This window comes from Copidosoma floridanum, unplaced genomic scaffold, assembly GCF_036245765.1.
Source record: "Copidosoma floridanum isolate Cflo_tuat_1 unplaced genomic scaffold, Cflo_Japanese_pri ptg000019l, whole genome shotgun sequence".
Taxonomy (NCBI): domain Eukaryota; kingdom Metazoa; phylum Arthropoda; class Insecta; order Hymenoptera; family Encyrtidae; genus Copidosoma; species Copidosoma floridanum.
Window position 1 is genome coordinate 21,221,361 of NW_028321896.1, and position 20,825 is coordinate 21,242,185.

The 20,825-nt window shown below is 35.1% G+C and overlaps 1 protein-coding gene across 2 annotated transcripts; it reads left to right on the top strand.

Annotated features, from left to right (window-relative positions):
* Positions 1-6,938: 6,938 nt before the first annotated feature.
* Positions 6,939-20,739, top strand: Sclp (leucine rich repeat containing protein 20 sclp). Of its 2 annotated transcripts, none has more exons than XM_023390775.2 (4): positions 6,939-7,151; positions 17,323-17,466; positions 17,558-17,725; positions 17,929-20,739. In XM_023390775.2, the coding sequence occupies exons 1-4, from the start codon at positions 6,989-6,991 to the stop codon at positions 18,087-18,089; spliced, it is 636 nt and encodes a 211-aa protein (XP_023246543.1). In that variant the 5' UTR covers positions 6,939-6,988; the 3' UTR covers positions 18,090-20,739. The 2 variants fall into 2 exon arrangements, with proteins under 2 accessions (XP_023246543.1, XP_089448842.1); XM_089592716.1 differs by lacking the exon at positions 6,939-7,151 and adding an exon at positions 14,279-14,363.
* Positions 20,740-20,825: the final 86 nt, after the last annotated feature.

Consider the following 20,825-nt stretch of genomic DNA (forward strand, 5'->3'; position numbering starts at 1 on the left):
TGCAGTGTGTGTATATATTTATATACAATACGTATTATACAATATGTATACCTATAAATATCTGATATATTGGTGCGTACCAAAATAATTATGCCCAACAGTATAATTGTTGCGAGGTAAGGTACACACGATAATCGTGCCGCGAATGACAAAAGATGATAAGAACGAGAAATAATAAAATGGTTTACAGCGTTACATTATTGTTTCGCGCTGAGCACGTAACAAGGGAATTATGTACTGTCAAGCATAGTTTTTATTTTGTGGCTTCGTTACATGATATACGTAAAATAACCATAATCAAGCCATCATAATTAAAAACAACGAATTTGTCTGACAAATGATCATTTATCTCTCTCGCACCCGTGCATTCAAATGGATTGCAGATTGCTATTGACGGTGCGTATGAACGCAGCCTAAAACACAGCTGTTCGTTTTGTATGAATATACCCTCCGGCCTGTATATGGGCAGTATAATAATCGTATACCATATGGTTGCCGGTTGCCATAACCGGTCCATATACTCACCTGGTAACACTTATCATACAGGCCGCGTACAGATTACTCTCCGGCAGCGGTGTATGGTCCTGATGGTATCTTCCGGCAACCGTAAGCTTATTCTAATCGGGTAAGTTCTCCCCTAAAAAATTCAATCCAATGGTATATACAATTTTAATATACATATTATAAAAGAAATTAATATTGCTCGGACAAGTTTCAATTTATCCGAGTAATTCGAATTCTGGTAAAAATACGATAATTTCATCGATCATTGACAGAAACACAAAATTCGTAAATTTGCCTTCTATGATGTTTTGGGTCAATATTATTTCATCTCTACGACAATCCTAGTCGAAACTTGAATAAATAGTAGAACCATGTAGGTACTTGCCTTCGAAAAACAAATATTTTTAACTTTTTATCACACCACTTTTCTTAGTTTATCTCTTTCCAGGGGTCTGATATAAAGAGTATGTTACGTGTGAAAACGTATTTGACATATAAAGCTGGAGACAATGACGATTCGTATGAGCCACGGAATTATAAGTAAGGGCTACACAACGAAAACAAAAAATATTTTCTTTTTTAATTTTGGTTCTCTCCAAGCAAGTATAGGTTTTACGATGATTTCATCAATCGTAATTGTAAACATAGTATTTGTAGAATTGTAAAATAAAAATTCACATACGTTACGTACACACAGATTTAATCAAGCTGCAAAATAATCATCGGCAATAGTTGGGAACGTAATCAACAAATCTTAAGATGTATGCTTTATGTATGCATAAAAGAAAAAGAGAGAAATATTTCGTACTATTAATATTATAAAGATTGCTGGTTATCAAAGAACACCAAGTAAAAGACTTTTATCAAATAAATTTAGATGCTTATTCCGTAAAGATATATACATATACATGTATTAATATGTGGCGCTTGTAAATATTTAAGGATTTATTTGAGGATTTTTACTCAGAGATTGTTATAATATATATCTCAGTGCTGCTTATATTTATAGTTTTTCTTTCATCATTAGCAGTATTATTTAACGAACGTTCGTTTGTTTTACATTTTTAAGAATTTCATACAACGAATACAACAGCCACGATGGATGTTTTTAGCTAGTTATCGGTTTAAATTTTAAATTATTATTAGTATTAAAATTATTTATATTTTATCTATGACATATTTGACCATGTAACAAAGTTATTGACTCAATTATTTGTATCATATGGTTTTAAATTTGTTGTATACACAAATAAATTTTTTTTAAATTTACAAATCGTTGTAATTTACTAAATACCAATAATATTCTTTGTTCGTTCGCAATGAGTTCGACAATAATTGCAAAATATCAAGTGGGAACTTAATTTCGAACGAAATATTACCCAAAAACAATGTAATTCAAATATGACGATAATACATATATAAACATACCTAGGTTGTGTCACCGAATGATATTTCATATTGTGCTTGTGCTGAAACCAATTTAAAATCATGTTATCTATTTTTAGGTATGTAAAATTCACAACCTATTACTACTTATCTTAAATTGAACATGTTTTATTTTTAAGTAGCTGATTTTATATTTCAAAATAAAGACAAACAAAAATAATGAAAAAAATGAATAAAAATCCTTATCGAGACAGTTGAACTGGAAACTTGAAATTTTTCAATGTATATTTTTCATATTTATACTCTAATGAATCACAAATCAAAATTATAGAACAAGAGTGGAAAACGTTTGACAGAAAAATCAATGGTATTTTTTATTTTGTCAATATTTTTGAAGAACTACATGGCCCACGCTAACAACCATGCCCGCGTTTAATTCTGTGCTGGATACAATCAAGCAAAGTATTAAGTTTAACGTATAACGTTTAATCAATGGTTAACCATGGGGGGTGGGAGTCTTGACAAAATATATACATATATATCGTCTCCGTGCAATGCATTGTGTGTGTGTGTGAATAGTGCTTTATCGAGTGGACAAAGGCAGCGCTCAGCTCGATGAGGCAAACTCGCAATTGAAAATCTAAAATAAAGTGATAATAAGAAACAAAGACAATACCTAGTTTTTATAGATGAATGATAAAAATAACTGACCCGGAGTAAGTACAACGACCGGTGCTACTCTATACTTAATCCTCGCTTCGTATATACAATGGATTGAGTAGAATTAATGTATCGCTTGGAGACGACGAGAGATCAAAAAAGTTGCCAAATAAAATAACTCGGACTCGGCACAAAGAATAATACCGTTAAGGCCAAACGAATCAAAACACATGTATATATATATATATATATATATATATATATATATATATATATATATATATATATATGGGGTACAAAAATAAATCCAAGTAGGTATATATACGTATACGTGTTTGCGCGGTGGAATATAATATATATATTATAATAGTGGCAAGACGAGACGAAAAATTACTTGCCGGGATGTACTTTTTTTATACATATAGTTATGTTTGACAATTACAACGAGCTGTAGGAAAACTTATATGTACAATTGTATGTACAATATCAAAAAGAAGAAGAAAGAAGAAAAAAAAACAAAGATCATATACCCTAAGTATTGATGTAGCATTGGAAGTTAATGCAGACGGTCATAAGTACTCAACCGTAACCGAAAGAAAAAGAAAAAGAGAAAGAGAGTCATGGGAGATTTTAAGCACGAGGCAAAACTATTTTCAGCCCTATACTGCACGCGCAGTATTCCTTGGACAGGAGCCAATCACACATATATATATATATGTATGAACTCCCTGACTTACCACCGATACCGACGACTCTGTCGCTGCTTGTGATGTGCAGAGTCTGCAGCTATACTGCACCCGCGAGAGGCAAACATTGTGTCCCTCTTGATGGGTCTTTGTGCATTGCCTTCGAAGATGGTTTAACGATACGAAGCAACATGTCACCATCATCATCACTACCAAAATTAATGTGTACAAATGTTATATACCATAACGTATAATGTAATAAGCGATGCCGTTCTGTAATTGTTGACGCGATTCGTTATTAGCGAGGAGGAAAAAATTCTGCTATTTTTACTACCAAGTAGCAGAGTAAGTGCAGAGGATAGCTGCTTTGTTAGAACAACCTGCTGAAAATTTTGATTTCCAAGCACAATGATAATAATACTTTGAATCGATCAAATATATATATATACATACGTGTACCTTAATCATATGTTAAAATACCATCAAAGCGCTAATATTTTCGCCACTGATGACCAAACCTCTCGAGTTCCCTCTCTGCTCACGTGCAAGGATTGTACTACAATGTGGCTGAGGTTTTTTTATAATTTTCATCAATATGATAATATGTCCACGTAAATAATGCCATTCGGACCACGTGACCTTGGTATTAAGTAAGTGTACCTATCAGTTTTACCAATCAATCAAGCTCTCTATAATTCGTCAGTATACATATAATATATATGGGTACACTGTAGTGATAACGCGTAAAAAGCGCCAAATCTCTTTGTCCCGCATCCCAATGACTGAACGTGTATATATATATATATATATATATATATATATATATATATATATATATGTATATGCCCGTATACGCGTGATCATTTGGCGTTGAGCTTTTGGCATCTTCCAGGCTGCACTGCACACGACTCGACCGAAGCTTATAATTAGGTGAACAACTATATATGCGTGCTTTTTTGTTCATACAAAGCAAAGCTCTTGGTGTACAACGTATACAATGTCTCGATCATTATTATCCGGTGTACACTTATTATAGTATACCTATACAATCTTTATGAATAACTTATTATTATTATCATCCCTTTCAATGATAATAATATATAATGACTGTGAACGTAATAGTAATTACAACAATACCATAAATTATGATGATGATGACAGTATATTATTTAGAGAGCTCGTTAAATAATAATAATAATAATGACAAATTGGCTTTGTCTTTTCGAAATCCGCTGTGATTTTCCTTCCTTGCCCCACACGAGTTTTGTTCCTGCCAATTGAGATGTTTATTTTCATTTTGATTATTACATTGGTCTTTTAACTTATCAGTAGCCTTTGAGTACACCGATTAGTAAAAATGTGGCCATTCGTCCGCACACGAGATGAATATGTATGACTAAGTCCTCTTAATTGTCTTATTATCATCAAGTACACCTATATGTGTATAGTTTCAACTTTACTGTACAGTTAAGTTTTACTTTACGCAGGTATACAAACGATGAACGAGCGTGTGCGGATATATGTATATACAGGTATAACGATGGACACGTTGCCGACCGACGTATGTACTTACGTCCGAATCGGTGGATCGAACGCCTTACACCTGCCGTACACATGCGTCAGACCCTCTGTTGGGATAACGCGATGTTTTATTTGTTGAGAGTACAAAAACCACCAAGTATGACGGTAAAATAAAGAAACAAAGGCGTTGATTGACGTTGATTTTTAGCTCAAAAAATCGACATGAAGGTTTCGCGGACATAACAGCACATCCGTTAATAGACTAATTGTTGCTTACAACTAACTACTTTGCCATCGCTGTATAACTATATTATTGAATTACACGGTTTCACGGTTTTCTTCCTTTTTTTTTTTTTTTTTTTTTTATAATACATCTATAATACAATATTGAACGAAATGATAAAACGCTATCAACTGTAACGACGCTTTTGTGCTTCTCTGCGCTAACTCCTCTCTACACGGATCAGCCAGCGCGTCTGGCCATACTCCGGACACTTTCTACTGATTTACTTTTACACATATATAATACATATGTATATACACACCTCGTGTCTATACACACGAGTAGATCGATGTTGTGGTGTTTGCGGACAAAAACGAACGGTAAAGAGTAATTATTATGGTCATGGTTTGTAAGAATTGTAATAATAATAATAATAATAATAATAATAATAATAATAATAATAATAATAATAATGATGATGATGACAATTGCCAAAGCCGCGGAGAAAGAAAAAGAAAAGAGGTTCATTTATCCGTCGATTATACATCACACCCATAGGTACATCGACGTCTCGGTGACCTCGGCTTGTAAAATTTCATAGGTAAGTACTTATATGCGTGTAAGTAAAAATGTATGTATACGATGAAGCGATAATTGGACGACACAGAAGCGCAAGGCTAAGATCACGTGATTATATTATATTTCCCGACAGTCATGACAATAACCGGGAAACCGCGACAGAGACAAATTATATTTAATAAGTACAGGTATGCTCCTGTATGTAGATTATTTCAGCATCCTTTTTTTTCTGCAAGTCCTTGTAAACCCTTATCAAGTGAGTAAGAAAACCACAAACTCGATCGATGGTACTTGAAAATCATGGTGCACTTTATAATACTGCAACACTTGCAAGTTGCTCCTCCTCTGTTTGTGAAAAATTAACGAATAAATAAATAAACAAACAGTACGTAAGTATACATATGCGCAAACGCAATTCTCGAAGAAACACGTGGCTCGACGTGCAATAATAAAAAAAGGGATGTTTTGGTTTCGATTCGTCCGTGGGACTGCAGATGCATTTACGAAAATGATGCACAAAGAGCGCCTCGGAGAAAGAGAGAGCTCGATGCACCAGTACTAACAATATACCTATACATATATACGTAGGTAACAAAAAAAAAAAAAAAAAAAAAGGAATAATAATAATAATCACAAAGTACGACTAATTTAAATTATAGGCATGCATACAGTGAGAAAAGAGAGCGAGGGAGGATGGATATAAAGAGATCACGAGAGAGCGATGGTCGGTGTATAGGGGGTGGGGGGAAAACATATACACACACACACACAAATGTATAGTGTGGCGCAGTCAGCTGATCGCCTGCATCTCTCGGGTATATAGGAGGTAGGTAGGTGGGTAGGTAGCGCGGGCCTGCGAGGTCTTAAATAGCCCCGATTGCTCCCGAGCGTATCAGTCATATCAGTGTAACCGCGGGCGCGACGGCTCTCGCGAGCAGGTCTCGTTGGCCCCTACAAGTATTATACCTATGCTTGATTGTATCCTATCTCGATACGCGATATACTAAAAAAAAAAAAAAAAAAAAGTCGTTTGCTCCACGTGTTTGTTCGTACATACTTGGTGCTTTCGTTCTTTATTCCGAGATCTTGAAAACTCACAACCTGCCGATTGTCATTTTTGATCGAAGTAAGATTGAAAAATAAGAAAGCTCGTACTGTTCGTAACATCCAGTGCTGGACACATTTCCATAGCTCTCGAGGAGACTTGGGAAGCGCTTGTATATATACAATTATTACGTACATATAATATATGTGTCAATGATATTATAAGTATACACACCCGGAAAGAGTAAAGCAGAGTAACGCGAGTAGGTACTTATTATAGTATACTTACTTGTACTGCACATCGCCGGGAGGAGGTATTAGAAAGCAAGCGTCAAGTTAAAAACGCATAAAAAGAGATAGGGAGAACAGCAGCAGCAGCACGAGAATGAAGCCTCCGACGTACAATCCCGAAGAGATTCAGCACCAGCAGATCAGTCAGGAGCAGGGAGAGCGCAATGTCGCGATGGCCGTGTGCGTCCAGTTGGCCGGCAGGGCCATCATCCGAGTCGTCTCGCGCTGCGAGGAGGCGCAGGACAACTGCAACCTTGGTGAGAATATTTACCTCCTTTTATTGCTCATCAAGTAAGTTACAGCTCCCTCCAAAAGTAGTTCTTACAATTACATTCGAATATATTTTTACTTTTTCTCCATCCGAACCTATATGATATATTATATATATATATATATACTTACCCCAACGATTCGTACTTTCCGACTTCTGAATTCAATTTCGAGAATTTCTCAAGTCGGTACAATATGCATCGAGATTTGAACTTAACGGTTCAAGCGCGACGAAAGATTACGTATTTCAAGGTTTAACTGACATGGATAATATATTATAATATAGTTATGTTGGAAATCCAATTCACTCGGCTACGACAAAAAATCATCAAATTTTTTTAACTAAACAAATTTCAATCAACAAAACAATAGTTTTACCATTGCATTGTTATTGCTATTTTACTTGATTTTTTCCTCGGGCTCCAATGTTTTTTTTGTTTGTTTTTTTTCCTTATTTTTACGTTTAGCTATATGATATACTCATTTGTCTCTCTTTTGTTCGTTCTTGAGAAAAATCATTGTTTGATGCTCAAAAATTAAAATAGTTGGGCATCAGAGTAAATAGCACATTTTAGTAGGTACACGTTTAAGGCAGTGTGTAAAGTAAGTGTATCGCAGGTGTATCGTCAAAGGCGAGGCGACAATGCGGCTAATAACTATATAATATGTCATACCTACAGCAATACATCACATGCGATCTGATAAATGTTAACTTTCATCCGTATAAATATGTGCATCCGATTTTACACCTTCACTTGGACAGAAAGTACAAGTTGCGGAGGAGAAAGTAGCAATATATATATATATATATCCACGAGAATGATGATGTAAAGCTTATTTTCTATTTTCGTTGTACTTATGTATAGTTGAAGCTCATGTTTTATGAGATGATAATAATAATAATAACAATAAAAAATCTATGTTTACTTTTGTAAATATCGTAGGGCCCATCAAGTAAGTACGTGTCTTTGATTATAGCTCTGTCCTGCGTGCACTTGCATAGTTATTTAGTTATCCACTTGCAGTAAACACACCCTTGTAACATATATATATGAATATTGCTCGCTAAGAAAGAAAAAATCGCTGGAGCGCGATAAGGATGCAAGTAGATCGCGTTGAGGTACTTCTTTTCGGCTGCAATATATTTCTCTCAAGGTTTAAACCACGCATTAGGTACTTACTATATATATAACCTATAACTATTCTACCGGATTGCCTATATCCACGGCAATGCAATGCGTACTTACATTATTTATAGTCACGGTATGCATGTACATACACTAAAACCTTTGTTACGTGAATTTATTTCGTTACCCTTGCGTTTCCGCTGTACCCAACCACTTGTACGTGTTCATAATTTAGAAACATTATATTTATTTGATCTTAAGTAGATTGTAGGCTTTGACTCAAAATTAAATATCGCAAATGATACGAAACTTCAATTGTCACGTAACATTATAATATTACGTATATATTTTCGATATGTTAAGCATATATTTATGTGTGTTTGTATATACTTATATATTATTTAATTATCTATACATCCCTTTGTTGGATATACTATCGCAACAAGTATCAATTTTCGTATTTTACTCCACACTCTCACCCTTCAGTTCGTTTGACTTTGAACTCTCTCTCTCTCTCAGCGCTATGCCGTAATTTCTTTCACTGTTTGTTAATTTGCTAACCACATTGCATACTGACTTTACACTTATATGTATATGTATATAGATGCTTTATACTATTTTATTATCTTCGATTCCCCGTACCTCATCTGTCTCAGTCTCTACGTTGATATTTTTTCAATCATCTCGTAAAAATGATGTAGATTTTTGGTAGTGTCGCTCTATCTCTCATTCGATACCATATTGTTCTCTGCATAAAGATGTTAAAAGTCTTTACAAATACTTTTTTTTAAATAAAAGTACGTAGGTACATGTTTTTCGTCTGTTATACGCAGATCCTTGACGATTCATAGTAATAGCAAGAGTTATTAATTAATTAATTTTTGTTTTGTTTTTAAATCAAGCATAAATGGGATTGATATGTTGAGCGTGCAGGGATGAGGCAAAGCTCTCTCTCTAATATACATACCTAACATCTGCAGACTACCTGATGATGATGATGATGATAGTCACGAGTATAAATACAAGTGGGTACTGAATAGGTATTTATATATCTGTACGCGCCATCCACAGATTCACCCTTGACGATACTGCAGCTGATGCAAGCGTTCAGTGCGTGGCACACGTTTTTTCTCTCTAGCTCGTGCTATACCAACATCGCCGAGTTGACCTATTATTATATCAATATATTATTTTTATTGCGGGGATGAAACTATGCGCAAGGTACGTTAAGCACAACGTGACCGGTATTAATTTGCAAAATATTCATTCAGTGATTCAAGTGCTACGTGTGTAAAAGTTAGTACTATATGTAGTGACGTTATTCGCAACTTCAAAAAGTTAAGAGTAAAATCGAGCAAAATAAAAACAAAAAACAAAAAAAAACAAAAAATTGTGCATTTTTAGCGTATTTTGACAAAATATACTGCACTTATGTGAAATGATATAAAAGAATTGATTGTTGTGTATAACAGAATGGAGAGTAAAAGAAAAAAAGGAGAGAGAGGAAGTGTAAATCTATTGGGACGCACATGAGAGTCCAAGCAAATATATTATTGTTGTATTGTACATATATTTTTATTATACGCATACAGTGCTGGGTGTTTTGGCGGCGAGACATTTGCGGCACGTGCACTTTGTTTGCTCTCGCCAAAAGTACTTAAATCACCGATTAGATTACTCTGAGCTCGTGCGTATATGTACAATATAACATATTATATTATATACCCATATACCCATTGGTAACCATATACAATGCATTTTTTGATAAAATTTTTCTTTCTCTACTTTTTTTATGCATACAATCAACAGACAATCTTTGGGAACCGAGTTTCCATGTATTTACCAAAATGACACTTGCGTTGTAATCTCAAACGAAAATAGCGAAATTTTGCCTCTAACATTATAAAGTGCCGCGATACAATTTAAAGCTCGCAAGCAATGCTTTACTCTGCAGAAATACCAATGAGAACTATGATAGTAGATGATTATACATATACCAACTGCTCAGATGAAAATAAAAAACACTAGCCAATCACTAACTTGGTTTACCGCCGTCATTTACTCAATAGAATTTCTATGTACAAGATTATATATATATATATATAGTTAACTGCCTACATTAGTGAAGTGCACAATGAGAGGTACTTAGTTGCGTAGACATTATATACGTAGGTATATATTTTACTGACCTTAAACGAATGGGCATTGTTCAGGTTATCCTTTTCTTCAGATAAGCGCATAGCATACATTTGTAGGTATCCCCGTAAAACATACATTGCATTTGGATAGAGTGTGGTTCGTCGACGGTGGGTATATAATATATCATGTGTATGCACTCTCTCTCTCTCTAAATCCGAATCGATTAGCAGTTACTTATTTAATAGTTAAATTAAATTATCACTGCGCCTTGGTCAGTCGCGCTTTGTTCATTCGTGAATTTTCTCTACCGTGGCCCAGTGCAGGCTAAGTTCACGGCTCCCCTTCTCCATTCGAACTTGAACAAACTGTCGTAGCCGTACTGGAATCACTGGATTCGCTGATGAATAGTTGGAACCAGATTTCTACCGATTTAGTTTTGGACACACGATTTGACGCGGTCGCTTTTAACGTTATATGAATAAAGTACCTTTGTTACGATTAATTCGGCAAAATATTGTAGGCATACCCATACGTAAACATAAATGTGAATCATCAAGTCGGTCTTGGAGCACGAAAACTGCGATCATGTTGATAATACATATATATTTTGTTACGGAGAGGGGAAAAAAGGGTATAAGGTAAGAAGGGGAGCCCTTCTCGCGAAGGATCATGTATCATGTATGACTATGCACGTATGAAACAAACAAACAAACTGCTCTCGTTTACATTAACGTCCAAAGTACCCGTGGTGGGTTTACGAGAAAAGGGGGAAGGAATAAATTGAATAAAGAGGCGGATAGTAAAAAGAAACGCGTGAGACCCCGCGTTGTTGAGAGAGAGAGAGCACTCGAGCGCGTGCCAATTCTTTGTTTCGCGCGCTTCGTCGACCCAAAGCCGCCAATCTTGCATTGTGACAAGAGCGAGAAACGATTTTTCTTGGAATTTTCCCAAACTCTGCTCGGGGCTTTCCTCTCGGTCGCGGATTTCCGTCAGCACACGAAAATAACCTTCTTTGTGTCAAAAAGGCTTTTACAACGCACGCGTATAAACGCTTGGAAAATAAAAATAATAACATAAATAAACGCCACATATATGTATATATATTTATAACATAATTTAACAAAATATAGTGCATGCAAACATCGAAAGAACATCAATAAAGCGAGCGAGTAGTCTGGTGTACACCGTGTGGTGGTGGTGTCCAGCTCTCAAGTAGTAAAAAATGCACAATAATCATAATAATGGTAATAATAATGAAGCACACGTGCTCCCTTGTTTTGCCCTATATGGGACCTAAGGCCTTAAAAGGCAGCTTGCCGTGCAGTTGCGGCGTTTGAGGACTGTAAGGTCGGTCGATTCCCGCGCGAGACAAGCCGGAACGCGTGCATCTCTAATAAGCGTATACATGTGATGTGTGTTACATACGAGAAAATCCGCGAAAAAAAGAAAAAGGAACACCATTTTTTTACGACTCCAGAAGTGGCTTTGGTTTTTTTTTACGTATATAGCTACAGTACATTTTTTTTTCTTTTTTCTTTTTAACCTATACATTCCTCGAACAACTGATTTTCCCTTTACATCTGTCATTTCACAAACCTGCGTTTTTTCGTTTCCCGATAACCATTATAAACAAAGCAAGTCTTTTACTGTCCCACAATTTTCTAATGTTAAAAAAAAAACTTTTCTTTTTTTTTTTTTTTTTTTTTTTTTTTCCCTGACACATGGTTCGAGATAAAACTTATTGTCACGGCAAAAGATGGGAAAAAACAAGCTAAACAGCTGTTCAATTTTAAAAATTACACTTTCTGCTGAATATACGTTTATGAATATCCATCCACCAGCAAAAAAGTTACAATAAAGTTTGTCAAAGAGTCTCTTACTCTTTTAACATAATGCAAGTATATATGAGTCGTACAACGACTTTTCTTAAAATTACTCCTTTAAGGGGGAACACTTTGTTTTCGGTCCTTTGGTTGAACGGTTTTGTTAAAATTTATGATGATTATACCACGCAAAATAATAATCTTCGTTTATCTACTCATACTTTCTATATGCACGTTTGGAACTATGTATTATTCGACACAACGTTTTATTCCGAAGAGTATACTAGTAGAAATAAAAACAAATACGAAATCCTGTCGAGCAGTTACAGTTTACAATTGTTTTATTAATATTTTAAAAACAAAAATATACATAAATGCCTAACTAAATTGGATTACAGTTTTGATTAAGATTCATATTCAATAACTATTGTACATGTTATCTATATTTACTGAGCGCGCGGTGGCTCGGTCGGCTAGGTCGTGGATTGGCACGCGGGGAGACCGTGGTTCAATTCCCGGCCAGTGCGACTTTTACGGGCAAAGTACCTCTGTGTCTTTCACATGTGCTTTTTCACCACGCAATGCTCCTCGACGAGGGTTTAGGCGACCTTCTCGCAGCAAATTTGCCTAATTCCCCCTACCCCCCTCCCAGTGATGGGAGGCTTCCCATCCCTCTTCCCTTCCTTCTCCCAAGTGCTAAGTGCCCATTGTAGTGCCCTTATTAAAAAGGAGCCGGACGTAGAGCACTATAATATAAAAAAAAAAAAAAAAAATCTATATTTACTGTCAGTTTTCAAATACAGTTAATGTTTCTTCTCTCTACTATTTGAGCTTTTCCATATTTGTATAAATATATACGTATGTACTTCTAGATTAATAGTACTCTATTTTATTTTTTCGTGATTTTTATTGTTCGGAGTTGCGATGACGTCCAAACAAGCTGGAAAATTTTGGGCCTAGCGCTATATCGACACTTTTACAAAGCCCATGGCAACTTAAGGCATTTTTTTTTTTTCAAGTTTCAAAAAAGCATAAAAGTAGTGATGGTTTTGGGTTATTGGTATTGGCCATGGTATTATTGTACTTAAATGATGTTTACCGTGAAGATGAGTGCACTACTTATGTGTACCCGTCTCATCGATAATTAAAAAACGGCATCACGTATACATGGACAAAATTGATTACGGCAATGATATCTGAGCGTGTTTCCAATAAATTTTATCTCAATACAAGTGTCGAACAAGAAAAAAATTAAAAAAAGAATTTGAGATTAAATTGTATATTGTGTTGTTTATACACTAGCTAAAACATGTAATAACGCAATTATTCTTATAAAATGATGTGTAAATTGATGATGCACAATTATTATACAGTCGAAATAATATGCCTTTTCATTTCGGTATGATGAGGTACCAGGTGAGAGTTATCAAGCACGGAGGGAATTTTGTATATATATACTTATATTTGGTCATTTGGTGAGCCAAGCAAGAAAGCAAGAAATATGTAATAGATAGGATCACAATACATAATGTTTGTCCTGGTCCAATTTATTTTGGACTACTTATATGTATTGTATGCTTGTGTATAATTATTATTATTATATATAGGTGTGTTCGAGGTTCATCTGCAGGGAGATCTTCCGAGCTCCAGCGCAGAACACGCATTCCTCTTTTGACACCTCATCACGAGAGGAGCTCTGTTAGCTCACTCCATTGGGAATCATTTTTTTAGCAATGAATTAAGTTTATGATGCTTTTCTCTAGGCTTTACAACATTAGTTAGACTATACGCTTGCATGATTAACAATTGGTGAATTATCGATGCTCACGTAACTCGGGGCTCCTCATGCATGTAGAGGCCTTGGATGAAGAAAGCGCGTGTTTTAGGATAAATTTTTGATCTCCGAGCGGAGCATCTCCGAGCTTCGAACGAACCTATCTACCATATAGGCAGTTATAGGTTATAGGTGTACTAGGCATCACACACGCTCACGTATATAAATAAGTATAGCAGTGTAGCCGTGTAGTCAGTTAAAGTAGCAGCAACATGGCGAACGCCGTCACGAAGGTCGTTCAACGCTGCGAGGATGCCCAGGAAAGCAGTAGTCTAGGTAAACCGACTCTGTTTACTTACTTGCTCAGCTATTATTATGTATCAAATTTAATTTTTTTATCCCCTTATACTGTTTCCGATAATCTTGCTACTTTCTGCTGCCTTTCTTGTCCAGTATCATCAAATCTACTTATCTCTTGTCTTTGAATTTTGTGGCGCTATACTAAGAACTTTGCAAGTCGATCTGCAAGCACAGCGCAGTGTTGAAGGTTAAGTTGAGCGGGCCGCAGACTCCGGAGTCCGGAGCTTTAATTTTTGCACGGTGCACGTCACATATACATACATACACACATACATGCCTATAGACAGAAATAAAAAAATTCTACAACTAAGAAATTACTTGCTCTCCGTGGACGTTGAATATTTTTGAAAATCCTCCAATTAATGAAATCGATTCAAGTATATCAGTAGTCCATCATATTTATACGGGAAGCCAATTTTTCGATATTCAAAAATGAAAATGTGTCCTAGGTACTCCTCACCTGCATAGCATATACGTATATATAGGTATACACCCACGCATTATTATATATACGTATAAATCCTACAATACTCAAACGCGTCTGTCTGACCGTTTTTCGTCCAAACACATGATGTGTGCATGTATATTTTACACTTACACGTAACTTTGGAGCTTTGGAGCTTGCGTGTTCAGTTAACAATAGTTATATACAACTTTAAAATTTTTAATCTGCAAATAAAGAAGAAACAGTATAAAGTACTAATCTCCATTGCAAGGAATAAGTGATTGCCGATTTTCCTTTTGTAATTATATTTACTTGATGATCAAACTAAACGATTTGCAATTCACGCAATTATTTTGCGTATCGTTGGAAGCGCATGTTTACATATAGGTACACACATTGTACCTTTTATCTCTAAATTGTTGTATTTCGTGTTCTTCGTTAAAAAAAAAAAAAAATAATAAAATCGTTGTAAATGTTGACAAAGGATGATATGGAGCAGCTATTGCAGAAGTAATGGAATTAACAAAGACGACCTTGGCTGGATAAGCACCAGCAGTTGCGCGGCAACAAAATTATGGCACGCCTAGATAGATAGGTATAGCATAAAAAATGCCGATTGACTGGCTAGTTGGTACTCGGGCTTATTTTAGCTCGTACCTAGGAAGAAAAAAAATTTAAAGAAACGTACGATAATAGAGCAGCGCTAGAGAAAACTGAGCGAGTTTTTTTGCGGATGTTGGATGGAAAAAAAGATAGAGTTGTAATAAATAATATGTAACGTGTGCATTAAAACGCCCGTATAATATAGGTAATAATATATTTATAGAGAGAGGTGTGCCTCAAAGCTAGGATTATTTCGATAGCGGCAATGCAATGTATATAAGTATGTACACGTACGAGTATATTATACTAGGTATTCCGTAGGTACCGAGTGATTGTGAGACAAGAGAGTCAATGCACCCGGAAAGTACAAAATCAACGGGTCCGTTAATTTAAAAAAGACTCATCGTATTTAAGTACACCTAGCATATCTGCGCGTTCCAATGCCTCGGCTCGAGTGAAAAATACTTACGCGTAGGTCGCTATAATAATGCCCAAAAGTAAATAAGTAATTGAGTGTACAAAAAAGAGGTAACAACGTGCGTGCAGCGCATCGGGCGTTGTTATAGGTATATCCGATATCATATTATATACAATATACGTTACGCGGAAGGAAACACGCAAGTAAACGCGCGTATAGTAAATTAAAACATTTCCCGTATAGGTGAAAGCGTAAACTACTTACTTTCGTCGATCCGCGTGCCTATATATGTGCATGTATCATACATAATACAATGTATATACAATGTATATACCTATAAGTAAGGTAGGATGATGATGATACGATGATGTGCACGTATGAAAACTTGCATCAATGTAACTATATAAGCATATAAATATGTTGTACATAAATAACACGTACAGGTATAAGTACTTAGGTATTTTTATTTTATTTCTAATAGATATATTTGAAGAATAATAATACGTAGGTATATCATCGAAGAAATATTAATAAGCCCGACCACAATCATGTCAGTCAATCACTCCTCGTTCAATCACCCTCCCCTCCTTGTTGTTGATAATTAATAATAATAATAATAACAACAACAATGTGTCTAATCAATTGATATCTGCTTGTACAAGTATAGCTTACATAAGTATCAAGGTAATATGTATCAATTAAAGGATTCTCGATGTGAAAACGTGGTAGTGGAGAAACATGATATACTACTTATATATTTAAATTGAAAATTTGACGAAAAAGCGAGATTTCCCATCACCTGGTAAATTGAAAATCGGATTTATGGAGATTTACACTTACAACAGAAATTAGATATAAACTATTTCTTTTATTTTAAAAGGCAAAAAGTGGCTGCTCATTTGGCGTAACAGGCTCTCGTATCACATTCAAAAATGTTCACTTTTGACGACGCCTGGAAGAAAAATACGGCCTTTTAATCATTTTTGCGAGTCATATAAGATGTTACGTAAAGTAATTAGGGTTGGCTTTACTTGGTAAATTTTAGAGAACTAAAAAAAAAAATTTTGTCGAAGAGTTTCATGCTGTAAAAGTGGCGCTCCTTAAATCTGATGAATCTCATGCATGTTCTCATAAATCCGCGCAACTGAATATACTTAGATTGTGTATTCTAAAAAATCATGGCTTGTTTTGGTCACTAACCACACCAAAAAAAAAGTACTGAAAAAAAAAAATAAAAAAACCCCAATAATCCGTTTTTCGTAAAATGACCCGTGTGCCCTTAGGTATAATAGTATATATGATATGCGTTACTATTATAGGTACCTAAGTATATATTATATTAAAGGAACTCCACTTCTTGTAACGTTTATGATATTCGTGTACCTATATATATAATGTATGTACGTGTAGCTGTTTATTGGTCGACTGATGTAAGTATATTGTAAATATATATCTATTAATGTTTGCAGATCTGTCAGAATGCCAATTGATGCAGGTACCAGATGCCGTCTATCACCTAATGCGACACACGGAACTCAAGAGCTGCGACCTTTCCGGCAATGTCATCACCAAGATACCCCCGAAATTCGCCGTCAAGTTCTCTCTTATCACCGGTTTGCATCACTGATTTAATAATGTTTTACCGCACTATGTGCTCACAACTTACGTTTTTTTCCTTTTTGCTTATGACAATGCCCGGCACAGAGTTGAACCTCAGCCACAACCAGATGAGCAAACTGCCCGAGGAGCTGTCCGAACTCCAGGCCCTCGAGAGACTCGACATATCACACAATGCCTTTATCGATTTACCCACTGTAACCTGCCGGATACCTCAGCTCAAACGTTTACTCGCCAACAACAACTCCATCATAGGTATGCAATGTTCAAATCTCTACTTGTAATTACGTGAATGCACGTACGTACATATATATATTTTTTTTTGTATACTCGTACTTCCGCACGTCAAATATCGTGCCGTGTAATTTGGTGGGGAAAAAAATTTCAAGTATTTTTTTTCATAAAAGTAATGATTTCTTTTCTTCCTTTTTTTTTTTTTTTTTTTTTTATTTTAACAGAAATCGACGTTGAAATGCTCAGACACGCGCCAACGTTAGAATTCGTCGATCTCAAAGAGAACCCGCTTCCGGCGCGGACACACGATAGTTTGCAGGACCTCGCAGTGCGACTGAGAATCGAGTTGTCGCCCAGACAACGCGAGGAGTGGGAGGACCTCTGAGCTCTCTCGATCACTCCCCATATGCTGATCATCGCACTCACAGAGACACTTGTATGCATGACTTACCTGTTGGGGTACTTACTTAATTTTCTTTTGCATCCACATCGTCGATCTTCCGTTCCAACGTCCCCACGAGTCGCGCACCGACTCAACTTATAGGCACTCGCAATACCATACTCAAGTGTATAAAATATTGTGTATGCGCTCACACACATGAAGAAAAATGAATGCTCAGATTTTGCGTTACTCAATCTTTTCCTTTATTTTTACTTTTCACGATTTTTTTTTTTTTTTTTTACGTACATCAATGACTCATATGTGATAATTAATTATTTTTACAGCGTTTACGCGGGCGCGTGAATGTACAGTTGTGCATGCAAGACGCGATCGGTGTTATCGAGCATTGATTTTTACGAAACTTGGTAATTTTATTTAATCCGACTCAACCAATTATTAAAATTTTAGTGATATATTTTTTTCGTCAACAAGCGCACAGTGTACTCGTATCGGTTGCTTAAACTCGACATGAAATTATAATATACGGATTGTTCCGTACGTGTAGGTGAATTGTGTGATCTATTTAAAAAAAATTTATGATGAATTTACGTGGATGGTGTTGTATAATTTTTACCCTACAGAGCTATCCGAAATCATGATTCGATGACCACGATCAATTTGAAACGATTATTATCATTCGTTAGGGTATGTAAATAAGTATACCATCGTCTTATTTTTGAATAACTTTATCTCGAACTTTTTTCGAGTGAAATCGCAACAGTGCAAATTTAACATCGATTTATCCTAAGATTGAAAATTACGAAACACGATTCATTTTTTTGTTGATTCATTTATCGGAAAATCTTAATCGCGCATAAAATCACGTGAAAAATGCATGTAAAAAAATTTTACAACAGTGGTACTATAGGTCAATTGGTGGATAGCTCTCTATGTAGTACGATGGACAAAAGTGCTCGACTATTATGTACTTACGATTAGTATGTATTAGTATGTATTGTTACGATGCAATGGGTGAACAGTATATAAGATGTGTGATAGTTGCGAATGGCGCCAGCCAATAAGTATTCTCCGAATACTTGTTACATCCTTATTTCATAAAATAAAATTTGTTCGATGCGGATGCAACGATGCATCATCGGTCAAGCCTTGGTACCTCAAAAGTGTTTTGCGCTATAATAAACTGCATCGTGTAGAAAATATATAAGTAATGTATACAGATATTTATATACCTACTCTTGTGCAATTATCGATCCAACTTTTTGTTACTTGGAAAATTGAAAAAAAAAACCTACATTCTTGTCATGATCCGTGCATTTCAATTCGCATTATTTTCAACGTGAATTGAATAAAAATTTGCGACGTGTACTTTTTGTTGATAAATGTCACAGATAAGAATGTGTACCTAAATATACAAATTTATACAACTTTTATAAATAATCAAAATATTTATTTACATGTATCTTGATTTTGGTGTCGAGTTAAAAATTTACTTTTGAAAAAAAGGCCGTTTGATGCTTAATGATCAATTTAATCATAATTGCTGTTAATCAAACGAAGCCAAGCGCAATTGAAAATATGAAGCGAACACTTTCGACTGGATTTCATACTGTGATATCATGTACATGACAAAAAAAACCAAACCTAAAGTAAAAGTGGATTATCGTCAAATCCATGTAATATGCACATGTTTTATATATGAAAGGCTATTATTTCCTACAGATATCGTCGATCTATATTGTTAATTCAACTATCAAGTTTAACTATATGAAAGATAATACACGATTTTTTTTACTCATTGATCACATTTTTGCAGATAAAAAAAACAACTTCTTTAGTTTAGGGATTTTCGTCAACGATCGTTTGGTATTCATAATTTAATATGTATAAACAATGAAAAATTTTACATTCAGTAAACTTATGCTAACATTGTAGATAATATATTTATTTATTTGAAATAACAAAAAGCAAACAAATCCAGCTAGTCACTTTCTAGCAGTTTGAAATTTGTTTGTCTTCATCAAACGTTTAATAATATTAACACAAGCCGTTTGCATGACAATAAATACGACTGCCAATAATAAAATTCGTCACGGCCCACCGTAGAGTGTTACCTACTTTTCGGCCGTTGATTATATATACTTAGTGCCTTTTCAGTGGCAGCGGCAATAACAACAGCTAAAGCACACACCTGTATTTATATCTACATGTAAAACTTAACATAAATGTTATACAAGTGTGAGATTTCAACGTGACTAATGAATATGTACCAATGTGTGCGTGCTACGAGCTGGCGGTACTATTTGACTAGAAAACTATCGTGATCGAGAATATGGAATATTTTCAATCTCAACGCGCAATAATATAAATAATTTGTAATTAAAATATATTTGTTTAACTAACCGATTAACTTTTTTTTAACACATACAACTGTACTACTGTTGTATTTTATTAGCCAGAGAGATTGAACATGTTTTAGAGCACAGTAATGCCATCCGAGTTGTACTAAGATCTAGGATGATTGTGCAAAAATTTTATTAACTACATTTTTATGCGTTTATATTTGTAACATATTGTATTTTTGATCTAGTCAACTGTCCACTGGACGTAATACACTTTGTGAGATTACAAGATATTATTATGTTTTTTTTATCATTTTTTATTTATCCCATTCACAAATTTCCTGGTAGGTATACAAATAATGACACATATAGATACAAA